This window comes from Numenius arquata, chromosome 2 (assembly GCF_964106895.1).
Source record: "Numenius arquata chromosome 2, bNumArq3.hap1.1, whole genome shotgun sequence".
In the NCBI taxonomy this organism is placed as follows: Eukaryota; Metazoa; Chordata; class Aves; order Charadriiformes; family Scolopacidae; genus Numenius; species Numenius arquata.
Window position 1 is genome coordinate 8,924,965 of NC_133577.1, and position 18,059 is coordinate 8,943,023.

Consider the following 18,059-nt stretch of genomic DNA (forward strand, 5'->3'; position numbering starts at 1 on the left):
CTCCACTCAGCCACGAGAGCTGTTAGACTATCTCTTTAGCAGGTTGACGAGAGGTAGAAGATATTCAAAACACTTGTATTCAATTTCTAATGAAGAATTCAAGATGCAGTAAAGGAATTCAGCATACTACTTTCTAATACAAAGTTAATTCTGTCAGGACAAAAAGGGAATTTCTAGTCTGTGTTTTTGAATAGGTGACATGACATTTTAGATCCCAAACTTACCTGACCAGAACAACAGTGCCATAATCCTCAAACATTTGCATCAGCTCTGTACGCAAGTCCTCAGGAAATTCGTTTTTCTCCTCAGGCGTTGGTGATAGCAGATTTACCACTACTGTGGCATCCAGCGGTCCCTGGAAAGACGACACTTCCTGGAAGACACTCTCACGGGCAGCTTCATTAACTTCCTGAACTTCCACTTCTACAATAGCTAACACTGGCCTACATGAAACAAAAGAGAAATGCTTATTTAAAATTAAGATCAGCATCACCCAATAGGAAGTCCTTATATAAAATTAAAATCAATGTCAAGCAGTAGGACAGGTAAGCACTCAGTTCTGCGAAGGACAGTTGTCCTGGTTTCAGCTGGAACAGAGTTAATTTTCTTTCTAGTAGCTGCTATGTTTTGAATTTAGTATAAGAATTATGTTGATAACATATTGGTTTCGTTGTTGTGATGTTTACGATAGTCAAGGACTTCTTCAGCTCCCCATAGTAGCTGAGAGGGAGCACAGAGAGGACAAGCTGGCCAAAGGAATATTCCATACCATAGACATCACGCTCAGTATAGAAATGGGGGTTGGCCAGGGTGGTGGGAATGCGCAATCGCTGCTCAGGACAGGCTGGGCAGCCGATCATCCAGTGATGACAGTGACTTGCGTCGTATCACTTCATTTTGTATATTCTTTTACCATTGTTATTGTTGTTATTTTCCTCTTCCGTTACTGTTCTATTAAACTGTCTTTATATCAACCCACGAGCTTTTTTCCCTTTCCTCTCTTTTTCTCCCTCTTCTCCCCACCCTACTGGGGGGTAGGTGGGAGAGGAGTAAGCAAGCAGCTGCATGGTCCTAGTTGCTCGCTGGGGTTAAACCACGATGTCAAATCTGATTGCAAATATTTAATTAAGCCTGCTCCACCTTAGAAGAAAGTGATTATTATGTATGTTCTACACAGAAAGAGAAGCAGAACAAATTCCTTAAGGTCTCAGTGCAAAAAAGGCCTATGGCTGGCAATAGAACCCAGAAGTCCAGAGTCTGGCGGATCGTTTCATTTTTCCTGCAGTGGAAGATCATGCCTTGAGCACTGTTATTTATATTTACCAGCCCTGCATTAGCTGAATGTTACAGTGAGGACACACCACAAAGGAATTCGAGTAACAATTCTGTGTAGCATTTCTGGCAAACCTGCAGGCTAAAAAAACCAGGATACTGCAGTCGTTATCAAACATCTGTCTCCCAAAACATCTATAGATTGTGAAGGCAATATATTATTTTCTGTTAGACAAGGCCACATAACGATGTCTTCTTCCAAAAACTAAGGACAAGGTACTCTAAGTGTATAATGTGGTTATGTAGCAAACATATGTCTATCCATCACATTATAAGCAGCCAACACTGTAAACTTGCTTCTTCAGCCATTTCTTCTGTGTGTTAGATCTCAATAAAATCGAGAAAGCTGTCTGAAAGGGTAAAGCTTGTCTCATCTCAGTGGATGCACTCCACATGCTCAGATTTTCACCTGCAGATACACACAGAGCAGTAACTGGGGTGGCCGCTCTTCTAACCATGTCAAAATTGCTGCCTCCTACTTGCAATAAAGCAGGCTCTGGAACACACATTACCAGAACATATGAGGGCAACAACAGCAGAGCTAGAAAGGAATAGTAAAGGGAAAAAAAACCCTTAAAACATATAGGAAGTGATAACTATTTCTACAAGCACTGTGAATCATAACGCATTTCCATATGTCACAAAGATACAGCTAAGCCCTTTTTCCAGCACAAACCTTGGGAAAGCAAACCTGCCGACTGTAATTAAAAAGCAGCTTTTGCAGCCAAGTTTGCTGAAGTAGAAACCCAATGTACAACTGCCATGTTTCACAGGTTGCATCCTCAGGGTCCTATATAATGAGTGCAGCAGTTCCACTGCGCTTTGTGGAACACAGCAATGTCAAAGCCTTGACACAAGAGAAATTGATTGCAAGAGGCATGTTCTTCCATTGCTGGAGGAACACAGAACAGTCCTTGCGTGCAACTCACTGAGTGTTGCTCTGAGGAACAACATTGCAGCATTTCCATAGGGCATGCAATGGGTGAGACAAAGATTATTCTGAGTGCAAGGGAGCTTTCAAGGCGGATTTATTACAGAATTTGTTTCAGAGAAGTGAAGCAGTGACGAGTTTAACACAGAAAGGTCATTCATACTTCTAAAGAGAAGTTAATTATATGGGCCAACCAGAGGCACTGGTCTTTGGTTTTGAACTCCTCCTCCTATCGCAACTTCTAAGGGAAGCCCAGGAGCCCAACACATCACTACTCTGAAGAGGTCACACCTGGCCCTATGTATGTGGCTTACTACTCTGCAGGCCACACAGTTCCAACCTCCTCCTCTCCCACAGCAAGCTGAGTGGAAGTCCATCAAAACGGCTTGTTTTGGTATGAGAGCTTTCCAAAACCAAGCAACAGAAAGCCCTCAGTTTTCTATACCTGTTGCTGCAAATTACCCAACCCTTCCTGAGATCACCATGCAGCAGAAATCAAAACAGGACCACAGATGCTGCCTCCCCTGGTATAAAACTCAGTATGAGAGGAAAAAAAAAACCCACCCCCAAATGGATAATGAACACAGAATAAGCGTGTAATTCCTGTTACAGTCAGAGTCAGTCCCTCAGCTCTGAAGGTGTAATTCAGTATGACACATTCTAACGTAGTGGGCCTTTCTCTGATTATTTGCTTAGGACTTTACCTGTGGTCAGATGCTTGCAGTTCCGCTCTCCCATAGTACATCAAGGCTCCAGGGGTCCAGGTGTGCCTGACTTTAGTTTCAGCATTCAGATCACTGTCTAGAAGATTGATCTCTCCAGCTATGCAGAACAAAACATGATTTAAAACTCACTCAAAGCTAGTTTTTCTAACAGTTAAAAGATATTTCTTAGGATGTACTTCATAGACCCTAGTAGCAGGAGGTGGGTATTATTTGTTCTTGTATACACCGTTCAAAGAAGAGCTTGTATCCTAAAGGATTTACAAGTTATAGCCTAGGAAAAAAAGATACAGAAAGGACAGGGAGTGCAATGGAGAGTGAGGATCACCAGAATAAGACACCTGCAAAACGGTTAACCCAAATGTTACCCAATCAATTAGCTGGACAATCTGGGTTGACAGGCAGTTATATCAGTATTTTTCCTCCTGTCTCATTATTGAACATAGAGACAGATATCGTACCTGGAAAATACACTGCAAGTCTGAATAATACATAGGGTTTGGAGAGATAATACACAAGAGAGAGGATAAAGCAACCCCATGCAAATCCAACCTTCAAATACTTCCTTTGCAGTGCATTAAGGTGACAGAAAGTGCTCCAGACGTTACGCCAGAGTGAGATATTATATTGCTGTCAATAACAGGAAAGTTTTTAGGTTGCTGTTTGGGCTAGTGGATAACTGTATTTCTTTTCTGTGGAGTTGAAATTGAGTTAATATGGAATATGGCATTTCTGCCTAATCAATCACACTGGGACTACACTTTCTTCTCGGAAAGCAAACAGTCCTCTATAGGAGCAAAAAGAAGCAAGGCAAAACAATTAGAGCTGAGAGGCAGAAGAGCCTCGACACCTGCAGTAAAGGAGAGGATTTTATAAATATTGGGAGACAGATGTACCTGCCGATGAGAGAACGGTTATGAAAACTGTCCCCGGATACACAAAGAAATACTTTTTATTTTGTTATTGTAACTTTTGAATAACAAGTGAAAACAGTCCTTCTGTTGTCCTGGCCACTCATGATCTCAAAGTACTTTATAAGCACTAATTAATGAAATCTCCCCCACTTCCAGATACTAGCAGAAATATTCCTAAGAATTACCTAGGCAGAAGAAATTACACAAAAGTACTTATACATCTTCTGAGGACAACAGTTACAACAATCTAGTCGTTACAACACGGGAACTTTTTGTGGACTAATGATTCTGTTGAAAAGCAACAGAATAATTTCTAGATTGTTACAGTGGATTGTTTTCAGTTCCTCGGTGAGCTCCCAGCACCTTTCCAGTCTGTAGCATGAAGCCTTTCTTCACATGCTCAAGGAGAAAGGGCTCACTCTATCTCTGCAAGTTATTTCGGTGAAGCCAAAAGAACATTGGTTTGAGTAAAGCCCCTGCAATTTGACGAAGCCTACGGTACAGATCTCGGCTCGTAACTCCCTTCCTCACCATTCACTAGATTAAATCCCCTTATGTGGGTTCTGGATGAAACCTAAAACAACTTTCAGGTAAAAGAGGAGGAAACAACCTACGCACCTGTTTTTTCAAAAGGCAATTTCTTTCTCCACCAAAGCACTCTGTCAGTCCAAGCCGGGGTTCTGCACTTGTCACTTGTATCATAAGCCTCTGAGCCAACGTCATATTTGTATGTTGGTCCAAAATTAATAGTCCCTTCATGGAAGTCTTTAAAAATCTATGAAAAGGAATACCATCTCTGTGATTAAGTTACCGATGAAGTAGGTGCCATTGTGACGTATCAACATCCTTGCAAACAAACAACATTCTGATTTTTAAACAAATTACTATATTCATGTATTACAAACAAAGGTCTGAAAATGCAACTTCTTTACTCTCTCAAGGAATTAGACCAAGCCAACTTGCAGGTATTCAAGAAAACGGGAAACAATGCCTTACTTTTCCACTGGATTTTTGCTGTTGTAGTTGATCAAACTCCAAAAGTGTCTTCCAGTCTTGCCGTTTGAGAAAATAGAAGACTTCCTCATATGTTAGGTCAATGCGATAGTTAAAATCGCCACACCAGAAGACATAGTCATGTGAGAATACGCTCCGCCCCTAGTTCAGAGGTACAGAATATTGTTAGTGTTAACTCACATCAATGAAAACACCTTTTATATGCACTGAAATGTACAACTCAGTGTGAGTTACTAAATACGGGACACACTTGCCACATTCTACTTGTCAAAATCCATCTTGTGCTAATATTGAATGGTTCCTTCACTGTCTCTTGCATTTTGCTGAGCTGAATTTTCTAAGCAAGAGTGTCAGACTCTGACCCCTGTTACCTGAAGGGATGTCTAAGTTGCGACCCCAGCTTTATATTCACAACTTGGTTTTCATGAATACTAAAAATATGTTTGTTTCCCTAACACATTTCACAGACATATATTTACGTACTCTTAAATGCAACACAAAATATGCTTCTTCTACCGAGGCACATTCAGCAACAAAGGTCCTGAGTAAGAACAAGCTTCAAATTCGATCTTATGTGCACGTTATAATTTTGTAAATGTATTGAAATAAAATGTCAATGAAAATTCACTCCAGTTCTAAGCTTAACATCCTATTCTCAAACCAGTTTGGGTTGTTTTTTTTTTTAATTATTTTTTCAGTTAAACTATAAACCTGTAAAACCCAGAGATTCGTACAGGAGATGTTCCGGAGCTATGACTGGCACTAGAGGGCACTCTTTATATGTACTATACACACTAGGTACATCGAGGTATTGTAAATGTAAAGGACATAAAATAGTTAATGAGGTATTAGAAGGAAAAACCACCACAAACACAATTTTATGGCCATTTGGAACAGATATTCTATGCAGGACACCCAAACTATCAGTATTAATCCTTATATAAAACATCTGATTGATATGCTGCATGTACCAAGCCTCTAAACCTTGCAAACAACAGGGAGTTAACATTTTATGCTTTGCAACCTAAATGCCTTTTTTTGCTGACTAACCAGAATACACAAACTGGTCCATTCCCTCCCGGGTTTAGGACCTCTCCAGAGACATCTGAGAAAGAAGGCATTGTGGAAATTAAAGCAATCAACATTAAGGGAAGCAAAGAGGAACTGTCACCAAATCCCATGGGTTACCTACAGGCCTGAGGAGACAAGTGTGAAATAAAACACTAGGGGGATTGATTTGACACCATTTAGGGGAAAAGTTATTCATACAGACCAATAGTGCCTACTTGCCACGCTCTGAGAAAAGCCGGCAGTTCCTTGACAGTGACACATTCATGAGGACAAAACGAAGGGAAAAGAAAGTACTGTATCAGTGACCAAGAACTGATATATCATACCCAGCCAGGAGCAGCTAAAGCACTGATGTACGGAGTGGCACGCATGGTCTTTTAGGAACCCTTACTAACTAGTGCCAGCAAGAGCTATCAATACCATGCTCTCCAGCTCTAACACCAGTCACCAAGATCTTACCCATGAGGCCTTACAGATTTGTCAGTTAAGTTACAAACATTCCAAAAGATGGACTTGAAAACTGCTCCAAGGAGAGGACTTTTCAAGCACTGCAGCAACTATATTTTTTGAAAGGTGTAGAACTTTTGTAAAGCAAGATTCTTGTCTCTTGTGAAAAATGCTTCCTTTTTTTTTTATTTTATAATTTTCTTTACCATTTTCTTTTATGCCCATTCTCCATAGCACTGACATGACTTCTTTGATGGCCTGTCATCAAAGACAGTCTGAGACCCGCTTTCATAATGTGAAGATACAGCCTTTATCTCTGATGTTTTTAGCATACTTACACCTACACTTACCATTGGGAAGCTGAGTTTCTGTGTGATTTCTTTATAATCTTCATTCCTCTCTTTCACCTGAGTCTGCCCAGCAGTTAAGTGACTGCATATAAAGCAGAAACTGGTACTATAGAACTGAAAACGAATGCTCACTGCTCCTTTATTTCCAGCTTTTCCTCCCATTCCTGTCTTCACGGTGTCTATTGCTACATCCCTGTATTTAAAAAAAAAATAAAATAAAAATGGAAAGAGAAGAGAGTGAAGGGCTGCAGGGGGCAAACTTTCAATTAACTTTGCAACATAAAGAAAAAGCCAGTTTACAATGCCATGTCTTCTCCCATCCAGAAAGCTTGCTGTTTTAGGTACCATCTTCTAGGCTGCAAAGTTTTGTGACTACATTCATGTACTTATGTTTCATACAAAGTATAGTACAATAGTATAGAAATAAAACTATTTTAAAGTCTTTTCCTCCTCTTCTTGTCTTGCTGTATTGTTTGGAAGGGACATTCTTTCTGAAATATTGGGAATTTCTACAGACAATACTTTTGAAGTTTACCTCTACCATGATCTTTAAAATAATGACAATGACTAATTTTACATTTCCTTTTACTTTTGAATGTACAGGAATCTGCTTTTCAGACAGCTAACAATTTAGTTAGTGTTACTACGTGCTGAAACCAAACTTTGCAGTTGGTGCCTGATTTTTCAGTCAATTAAAGAGCAACAGATCATAGCCCATAATTTGTTAAATCAGATGCAACAAAATCAGTGATTACTGGATACAACTATTTATACCTAGCTCCTCAGATGAGTTCTGTACTGATGGCAAATTGCTTAGGGCCTCCATGTTGGTAATTACATAGTATTTCAATGTCATGCTTAGCATACACTTTACTACAGAAAGATGTCTTGGCAAAGCTGACCACCTGCTCCCAGGATAATTTTTCCCAAATAGCCAGTCTACTCCGAGAATAAAGCATGCCTGTCTGATCAGATAAGCAAATGATGAGATCATTGTTGTAACCTACCCCAGCACCATGCATGTCCTTCCCAGTGAGAAAAATTTTGCTTTCCAGATAGAAGACAAGCAGATCTGGACTAGAATATTACTGGCTTTAAGCAAGGGGCAGGCAGAAAACCACTAAGTCTGATTTGAGTTATTGTCAGGCGTTCATGATCTGAATGATGCAAGAATGATGAATGATGAGCCACTACAGGCTCCCTTTTTGCCCCCCATCCTCCCACATCTTTTCTATCTTTTTTCTCCCTCTTTATTTTCCTCTCTTTTCCTGACTGCAGAAAACCATCAGAAGACACCCTCAGGGAGGCAAAACAGAAGCGTCAGTGCTTTCTATGAAAAGATGGGTTTTAAGCACTCTGGAAGAAGCACATAGTCAGTCTCTTCACTCTAAGGAGTTCCCCCTTCCTGCTGCCTGCCTACCTCACTGCTGACTGACATTGATCTGACTGGCATTCATGGCAAAGGTTATGTTGAGATAACCCACTTTACATTCAACTGCTCGGATTTCATCAATCCTTTCACTGCTGTATAAGCTTCAGTTATTCCATCATTTTATTTCTCTGTTCTCTAACTTCTGGCTTAATCTCTTCAGTCTCTGTAAGCACAGAAGCCTTTTTTTGCACTTCTGATCATTTTTGTCTTCCTTTTCTAGACATGGGAGAAACTACACAGGCATCCAGGTTAGGTTCGATTACGCTCACATAACATGCAGCAGCACATTAACATTAAATGATGAAACTTGGTCACTAAAATCAAACCCTTCCCTTTTTCTCTTGAGTTTCAGAGAGTTACATCCAATGCCTAGCAGATGACAGCTGCAGTGGAGCCACTGTTCTGTTCTGCTTCTGATTTCCATTTAAACCATGCACTTCCTGCTGGATTACTCAAATTTGTTGTAAGCCAGGTGAAAAGTCAAAAACTGATTGAAACACTTCTCCTCTGGACTGCTTCGTAACAGCAAAAATATCTAACTTTTAAAAATCATGTTGAAGAAAGGTTACTGGAAAGGCAGCAGTGCCAGACCGGCACGATTACCTGGATTGCATTACTCTGCCTAGCCAACACCACTTGATGTTGCTCAAGCTCTGCACTGATCTTCTCAGTAGATATGAGATCAGAGGGAAAAAAGAGGCAGCTTTTGATATTTTAATCACTAAATGCAGTGGCCAACCAGTGTCCCTAATATGGAGTAGAGGGCTCTGTTCGGATCACTCCAGACTTTAAGGTCAGACAGATGCCCAAAGTTAGTTTTGGCTAATCGTTCATTTCCTACCCATTTACACTTAGCCTGCATAATTCTTGCCCGCAGCAAAGGCATTTTAATGCAGATATCCCTGTGGCTTGGTAATCTTCATGGGGCAAGAGGAGTTTGGTCAGTCTCCAGGGACATTGGTGCTAGTAAGCTGAGGACACACAGCTCTGCACCCTCCCAACGAGGCACATAGTTCTGTTCTTGTGACATCTGGGAGAGACAAACACTTCATGGGCCCTTATAGCTCTCAGTTCCATAAAATGTCAGGGGGCAAAATTAGCTCTCTTTCTCCCACCCCCCCTTTCCACCTTTTCCACCAGTCTTTTCATGTCTGCAGCCAGCCCTGTTTCCATATGGAAACACTAAGGAGAGAGATTGAAGGTAAAACCTGCTCTTTAGGCAGAGGCAGACGTTTGCTTTCACTTGGTGCTCCGAACAGTCTTGGACTTACTTGCTCAGGTCATTCCTTTTCCAGAAAGACAGCACCCAAGGTGCTACACCCTGACTGCACACCTGGAGCATGCCCAGCTTCTCAGCTGAACTGGAAGAAGATACTGGGGCTGCCTGGCCTTTGCCAGGATGGAGGATGGACTCCAGACTACTGCCACCTGGAAACATATCTCTCTCCCACACTAAACAGAGACCAGAATCCTGGTTTGCATGATTCCCAACAAGTTGAAAAATCACTCCAACCCTCTCTGACCACACTCCAACAGTAGATGTTACTGAAGACACAGGTTGGGTTTTTTTTCCTTTGTTTTTGGTTTGTGGTTTTTTTACCTGATGAAGGGGACGTGGTACGGTCGTACAAAGATGAAAAGACAAACACCAACAAGCTGTGCTGATGTCAGCTGAATGTAGCGATGAGTCCTGGAAATAGCTTTTTGAAGCTGCTCTCCCCACGTTTTTCTATTCGTTGTACTGGAACAAACATAAAATCATTTAATGGAACCAAACCAAACCACATACAGTCAATTAAATGAGCATATTAACTATGCCTTGGGTTTACAGGCATCCCATTAGGCTGTAGGACTGGAAGTGCTGTAGGATGCACGGCAGAGACAGATAATACCTCCTTGCAAGCCAGCCCTGAGTTAGCAGGGTCAATAAGCCCAGGCACAGTGCAGAAATATGGTTATCCTGCTTCTGGACGCAAGAAGGATTTTGTCTACTGCACTTAGAAAGATCCATGCTCACATGATGTTTGATACCCCCGTTCACTGGGGATAAATGGAAATTGATGGTAGTAATCAGAACCATAAAACCAAAAATCCATGTTAATCTCACGACTTGTAAGATTTCTTGTGCTCACAGTGGAGATCTTCTCTGGATCTTCTCTGACTGGGAGATGACTTGCTCCTCACAGCTGTTGGCTGTTCTTAGCTGAAGGTTTGTGGGTGGGTGCTTATACCTTCGCTTCTGCAGACCTAGCTTTTTCTTGCCTCCAAAGTCAACTGATACATGCAGATATACCGCCAGCCCACAACCATGCTAAGCACTGCTGTAACTTGTCATTCCCTAAACAGACAACTAACAGGTCAGCCTTATGAATCGGCATTGGAAATATTATCTTCAGGATTCCACCCCGACTCAGATTCAAAAAGATTGGTATACACCAAAGCCTACTGTAGATGCTGGCATGCCAAGCTCAGGCTTTGCCTTTAACTCCTTCTCTAGCCATAATTTTCAGAAATACAATTAGCCACAGAGACATTTTGTTCATTTCAGATTTCCCACATGAATGCCAATTATGTTTGTAGTCGCTACACTCATTTTTCCAACATCAGACAGAGATTTAAGGACAAGCATTAAATAAGTGTCAATCATCAGAATTCTTCTCTGCTGACACATAGACTTAAGAGACTTAGAAAACACAGTGTATTCTACTGTACAGAAGTTCACAGAGAAACAGCAGTTTCAACACCACCCCAGGGCCATTTGTTAATGGCAAACATATTTCCAGCTATGATTACAAGCAACAGACTTGGAAGGAAGTATTCTGTATTCTATACATCTGACCATAAAGAAGAACAACTCTGGTTTGGCCAGTTCCTTTAGGGGAGAGGGTGCTCTTTTTAGGTCGGGGTTTTGGTTTTTGAGTTGTGTGCTGGGGGTTTTTTTTCTTATTTTGGGGCATTTTTTACCTACCTGGCATTCACAATATTCCCTGCATTTAGTTCAACCATCTCTTCAAATCCTACTGCAAATATGTCAGGAGGGCAGCTCTCATCATCTGTTAGCAAGAGGGAAAAGTCATACAAGAGTTACTATTTTGTTGCTTCTTCTAACGACTTGTTTTCTAATTTCTGTCAGAGATCATTCCTGTAGTTCTATCTTGTGTGTCCCCTGCCAAGCTATACATATTCATAGCTCCTTTAATCTAATCTGACAAAACAACCCCTGCAGTTCCTCTGAATTTTTTTCCTGCTTTTCTCCCACCAGTTGGTCTCCAGCTCTCTTGCAGGAAGCAGTTCAGAACAGAGCACTATATTGTAGCAATGTTAAGATGAGAAAATATTCAATGTTCTCCCTCTCTCACCCCACTCATCACTAAAGCCACACCATCTCACTACCCACCATCTTTCACCCACTTGTCATTTTACCCAACATGCTTTGCCTTTTCGACACTGATTCCTATGTAACTGAACTTACTGTCCACACACCAGTGTGTCACTTTTCCACCTCAATGCCTTTAGTAAATTTATCTACTAGTTTAAGGAAGCCTTCAAAGTTTCTTCTGAGTTCTTCTTAGATCACCCCCGCACTTAAGGTTAGGTTAGGTCACTTTAGAGCACAGTCACCCTCCCTTCCCCGGAACCCTGGTAAAACACCAAAGATCAAACGCTCTCATATAGTTGTGTGAAGTGTATCTGTTGACCCATCAGGTCTGTCTGTTGCCTAAAGGGATTTTATTTTTTTAAAAATTGTCATACAGCCAAGGTAACAGTAACTTAATTCAACACAAAGACCTAAATCAGATCTGCCTCAGAAAATAAGAACAGAAAGAACAATAAAATATACAGCAACTCTCTGGAGACACAAGGGTGGAACTACCACACGACAGCCAGCCTTCTTCACTGGCTTACCGTGACAGGCACTGTCACATGTGTATTTCCTACTAATAATTTGGGATATTTATCTTTGAACACTTACCCATTTATGTAGCTACTGCACTGACATTACCATGAGCAAAGACATTTGCATGGTCGTACCCTAGCTCTGCCCGTTCACGTAACTCAGCTCTCTTCCAGAACCTGCTTAGACCTATCATGTTATGGTCACCTGTACCACGTAGTCCTGCTCCTCCGGCTCTCTCAGGGGAAGGCCTGGCAAGGCTAGCACATGACAGGCTCTCAACAGATATCAATATCATGGGCATAGTCACGCGCTAACACATCTAAACTGTTTTTGAAACAGACTGGACCAATCACCCACCTGCGCTGCTCAGAGTACAGTGGTCTGCACCTAATCACGTATCCATGCACTCAAGCACTAAGGGTTCAAACAAGACAACTTGTGTAAGTAGCCAAGGATTTGAGGAAGGAATTCCTGAGCTTCAAGGTTAGGCATAGGACTATCCCTGTGGTGCCTGGAGGAAGCTAAATGTTTAAATGTAACAACAAAAGCACAGGTTTTGCCATAGTTTACAACCACTCAATTTTTAAATGACAGATCATTGAGTTCTCATTTTCCTTAATAAAGTCTGTAAATCTATTACAATACCTGACTTTGTTCTGTAAATAAGAAGTTCAGCAGCCAACTCAAGCAAGCCACAAGCACAAGAGCTTTCTATACTGCTAAAAAAAAAAAAAAACCAAAACAACAACAACAAAAAAACAACCAAAAAAACCCCACAGATATGTTTAGCTACAAAGACCAAGGAGACATTCTGAGGGTGCCTAACCATGTAGCTCCTGCTCACAATGAAGAACAAAGAACAGAGATACAGAAGAAGAAAATGAAATACGGGATGCAGAACAGGCAGATACACTCCACGACGGCGTGAACGAGATCTCTGAATTCTGACCTAAAGGTTCAAAACAGTCCCATGGTACAGACTCAGGAGTTGCTCTGACTGTCAGGAGGCATTCACACACCATTCCACTGCTGCAGGGAGGCAGCACAAGCCTACATGGAGCTGAATACACCCCTAAGAACTGACAGAAAATGCCCTCCAAGGTGCACCGCCTTTGAAAGGAACAACTGGTCAAATCTTGTGTCCTAACTCACTGTCTCTAGAGATGCCAGGAAATATTGCTTACGCATTTTGACTGTGAAGTCTTACCCTGAAATTCAGAAACTCCAGAGAGCTTGGGAGAATCCAGCAGCCAGTCTGTCAGCTCACTGGTACCGAGGATGTTGCTTCGAAACTGCTTCCCTCCGTTCACGTTCCATGTTCCCGTGGCAACACGAACACGCTTGAAGCTTGTGAATTCAAACTGACGTTCTGACATGGCCTTCAAAATACTTGGAGTTACTGACAGAAGAGGGGAGAAAGAGGATGTGTAAAAGAAGAATATGCTGTAAAAGGACAGAAAGTATACAGACAGCAGCAACACAGTCACTGCAATAATGACATTGCCCTAGCAGCAACAACACGAAAGCTGAGGAATAACTCCAGTGGCAATAACTACAAGATAACTGGGATTGACATCAGCAATTTCTCTTCCAGAAACCAAGCACCCTTTGAAAGCTTGTGAAGGGCTGGTCACTCACTTTCAGCATACATTTTCCTGCACTTCTTCAAGTAATAAGCAAACAAATTCTTTTTCCTCCCTTAATCTTTTCAGTTTAGCCTACAGCAATCAAGCATGTCACAAGTTATGACTTAAATTGAAGCCCTAAGAAGTTTAGAGCGTGGAGAGAAAGGCAGAGAGCAACACAGTCTCACATCAGTCCAAAACTAGCACTGTCATGGCTCTCTAGCATGGTCAGAACTCCTCACAGACAACTGCTATATTCACTTATTTTCGATGAATATAGAAGATTAGCAGTGTGCTTTTTTTGTGTGAGCAACTGAGGTAACCTTAATCTTTAACTACCTGATTTGCATTGGCAGTCAGGCATAGAGAAACTATCTATATTTTCCTCGTCCTCATCAGGGAACAGCCCCTGGACTGAAGAGGTGCTGAAAGGTTCACATCTATCTTACTAAAATCCAGTAGTTCTCGAGCAAACTGACCACCTGATACTGCTTGAGGGTGCAATTATCCTATATTTTGCACACAAGTATCTCCTCAGAGAGAGGTAAGTTGGTTTACTCTAGATGGGTGCAAACAAATGTGTATATGTTATGGACTATCAGGGCCCTGGAGTAAAACAGGGAATGAACCAACATAACAACATAAATGTGTCTTTAAAGATACAAATGGCTAAAAGCATGTGCAAACTGCTTTTAACTGCTGTGACAAAACTAAGGAGATAAAAAATATGAGCTCAAGAGACTTCCTCAAGACAAACTCAGACAGGACCAGACTGGGAATATAGCCCTAAAATCTTTCCCTCTGGTCCAACTCCTCTAAACTGTCAGAGGAGGTTATCATCAAAGAGCAGAGAAACATACTCAGAAGTCCAAAACAAAACATGAGAAATAAGCACAGTGGAATTAAAACAGGCAGAGTTGTGCTATGGTCACTTGAAAGCAGTGTTTTAAACAACAGATTTGTGCAAAAGCATCTTGTTTTTTGATTTTTTTTCAAAAGGATGCCATTGCTTATATCTGACAAGTCAAAACAGACACAAAAGAAAAGCGAAGGATTTGCACTGGCCTTACCCAGCAGCGCAGTGTGATCCATGAGCATCTTGCCCTTGTCTGCATATTCCTCACTGAAAAAGTCACCCATGAGCAGCAACTCGATGGCCTCCTGCTTTACTGCATCGAAGAAATTTGACTGAATGGTGCGAGACACAGAGCGGGCACCATCCTTGAGTTTCCCAACCTATGTCAGAGAGGAATCATCAGTGCAAGTGACACTGAAGAGTAAATTGGACATCTTTCTGTACTTGTGAATAAACAGTTTTGCCATTTTTCTTTACCTTGTGCTTCCCCTCAAGGGCACGGCTGCCAGTAAATACTCTGCTCAGGTTATGACCGTTGAGAGTCCACATCACTTTGTAGGATTCCACAAAGCGCTCAATTATAGATTTAGAGTTCAACCCAAGGCTCTCTAATTGAGCAAGCAGGATCTGGATTAAGTACAGGAGGAGAAAACACAACATCACCACTGTTCTTAGACGTTGGGTTTTTTTTTGCTTTTTATCCCCAGTTTAGGTATTCCAGCCACCACCATTCTGCATCATAGAGCTGGCAAGACAGACTATTTTAACTGAGGCTTATGCCCTCTTCCCTGTCTTTCCCGTGCACTACAGGCATCCACGAAAGGTCCTCTGACAAACTCACCTCCAGTGCAATGAAGGACTGTACACTATTAGTACGATCCAGGCAGTCCACACAATTCATTCGAAAAGTACCTGTCTGCAGACTTTGGTAACCAAACACAAGAGAAGGGAGGAAAGAAAAAGGTATATTTTAAAATAGCATCTAATCATGAGTTGATTGAATAAGATCATCAAATGTTCCACCTGAATATACCCACCCACATTTTGACACTGCAAGCACACTGTGCATAATGTATTCTATTAACATATCTAATTACTTGATTAGATCTGCAACACTGTATTAGCACGCACTGGCAATTTTGCAGATTCCAAACAATGGAGATGCAGGTAAGCCAAATAATCTATTTAGTACCAAGACTACATTTTGTCTCAAAGCTGTATTTCAAGATGGTCATTTACGGTCATGGTCCAAACACACCAAGAAAGCTGGGAAGGCCAAGACGGGTGGTGCCTGGCTATGCTGGGACGGAGGGGCAGGGACACTCACCGTGGACTTACATTCTCGCCCTTTGTGAAGATTCCAAAGTCTTCCCAGTGCAACTTCAGCTGAGGTCCCAGTAAATTTTCCAGTTTCTCAGTTTTCCCACCTTTTGCAAATTGGTGGTAGTCAAAGTTTATCATGGGAGTGTCTGCCGCATGGGAAGAGGCCCATAGCAGTTTCTGTTTAGATAGAGAATGAAGCAAAACAAATCTTGCTCAAGCCACAGTGTGAGGATTGACACAAGCATGCTTTTATCTGTACTAAACTCTGACTGATTATCACATTTTTAATACTGAGAGCTTCAAAGGGAAGTTTGAAAGGCCAGACATGAAAAAAGCAACTGAAGTTCACTATTTGCTTTCTTTCCACAAGTAAACTGGGTTGTTAGACCTCAATTTTTCTGCAGGGGAACTCAAACTGTAACTGCAGAATATACTTCAGAATTGCTGCTGTCTGTGCCTTGGCTAGTGGCAGCCCTGTGGCAGTGGGTGCTACCTCTGTGCATGAGAGGGTACAGCAACAGTGATGCTCTGGGCAGGCTCAGGACCGGGATCCTGATTGGAAGGGTGTCCAGAGCTGCTTAAAGTAGAAGAGCATAACAGTGCAAGGGTATATTTTTTGACCATTCCTTAAGTGCCAAGACATGGGAAAACGTGGCCCTAAATTTAGGTAGAGGTTGCCTGCGGAGGAAGTAAGAAAGAAATGGTGTCACAAGTAACATACTATAAAATGTTTATGGTAAACCACAAAAGTGAAAGAAGAGGCACAAATAGCCTCATTATTTCATGTCCAATTTCCATGCATTTCTGTAATCACCACAAATTTCATTAAGGTATCTGTAATAGATACGACAATGATACATCCTGCTCTCCATGACAAAGCCGGAGAGGACTGTTATATTAGGTCTAACCATGCAACCCTTTGTCTATTCCCTTCCCTCCTGCACATTCACATCCCAAGAGATGGATGCTTTTCTCCACTTAGATTGTGACACAAACTGAACGGAACAGTTCTGATATTACATTAAAAGTGTACACACAGGAGTTACACTAGTATAATTGTATCAAGTAAACCATTAAACCTTCCCCGCGGAAACAAATTTAAAGGTGTTGCATGGTGTTTGGAGAGAGACGTGCGAAATATATTTCATTACAGTTGCAGAAGCCAAAACACTTGGTATCTATTTCCCTGTTGTTGACACTTCAACTTGCCTTTACAGCTGCTGGCACTAGCAATGCACTTGAGGATGACATTTACCCACTGCCTCAGTGTAAATCATTGTCAGAGTATTCTTAACTGTACGCTATAGCATTGCTTTTACTGTAAGCATAATTCCATCTGTTATAGGGGATGCTTATGAGAGGAACAGCATTACTGGGAACGGTATTGATTTTTGGTCTGGTAACAGCTGATTCAGGTAACAGCTGAAGGTGAGTTGGTGGCTTACCATTTTTCATTTGTTCCTGTGGCATGAACGAATGACAGCAGTGCCATTCTGACCAAAGGAACCCAGCAGCAGTTATTATAAGAATATTTTGAACCAACTCTGATAAGAATTACTAAGATTGCTCAAGAGTTGGAGAAAAGAAAGGAAAACAAGCAAAGGAAGATGGAGAAACAAAGAAATAAATAAATGACAGAAAAGGAGAAAAGTTTGCAGTCCTAACCATTCCCCTATGAAGTACTTTATTTTTAATTCAAGCCCTTTAAAATCATCCAAGTAAAAATTAATGATATATTCTTTCCAAATATCCATTATTAAAACACAAAGGTAAAGAAAAGACTAAGAGGTGGTTGTTTTGAAGGGGTACAAAACTTCAGTTTCCAGTCCTATCAGTCTAAATTCTTTCAGCTAACACAGTGCTTTCTTAATTTATTTACTTTTAAATATCAATAAAGCGTAACAATTTAAACAGATGTTTATTTAAAATAAGTGAATGAATGCAAGGTCCTTATTCTAGAGATGCCTTGTTTCTGACTTAATCTCTGTTTGTATGATACTGTCCAGAACACCGTCTTCAAGAATGCAAGTGTTTGATAAACTACGATATTAAACTATCAAGAAAAGCCAGATTTGTATCCTCATAAGTTATCTGAGCATTTTCAAAGTCATCATCTCTTACCCTTACGTTTCAATGTTTTTGCA

The 18,059-nt window shown here is 41.2% G+C and overlaps 1 protein-coding gene across 1 annotated transcript in view; it reads right to left on the reverse strand.

Annotated features, from left to right (window-relative positions):
• SYNJ2 (synaptojanin 2) overlaps window positions 1-18,059 on the reverse strand; it is a 71,157-nt gene that overhangs the window by 13,967 nt on the left and 39,131 nt on the right. The window contains exons 9-20 of the mRNA XM_074166094.1: window positions 15,920-16,092; window positions 15,434-15,515; window positions 15,070-15,219; window positions 14,807-14,972; window positions 13,319-13,510; window positions 11,182-11,266; window positions 9,814-9,954; window positions 6,782-6,974; window positions 4,896-5,054; window positions 4,518-4,674; window positions 2,968-3,085; window positions 225-443 (exon numbers count right to left, since the gene is read on the reverse strand). Of these exons, the coding sequence (XP_074022195.1) occupies window positions 225-443; window positions 2,968-3,085; window positions 4,518-4,674; window positions 4,896-5,054; window positions 6,782-6,974; window positions 9,814-9,954; window positions 11,182-11,266; window positions 13,319-13,510; window positions 14,807-14,972; window positions 15,070-15,219; window positions 15,434-15,515; window positions 15,920-16,092 (1,835 nt within the window). The remainder of the gene's footprint in view (window positions 1-224; window positions 444-2,967; window positions 3,086-4,517; window positions 4,675-4,895; window positions 5,055-6,781; window positions 6,975-9,813; window positions 9,955-11,181; window positions 11,267-13,318; window positions 13,511-14,806; window positions 14,973-15,069; window positions 15,220-15,433; window positions 15,516-15,919; window positions 16,093-18,059) is intronic.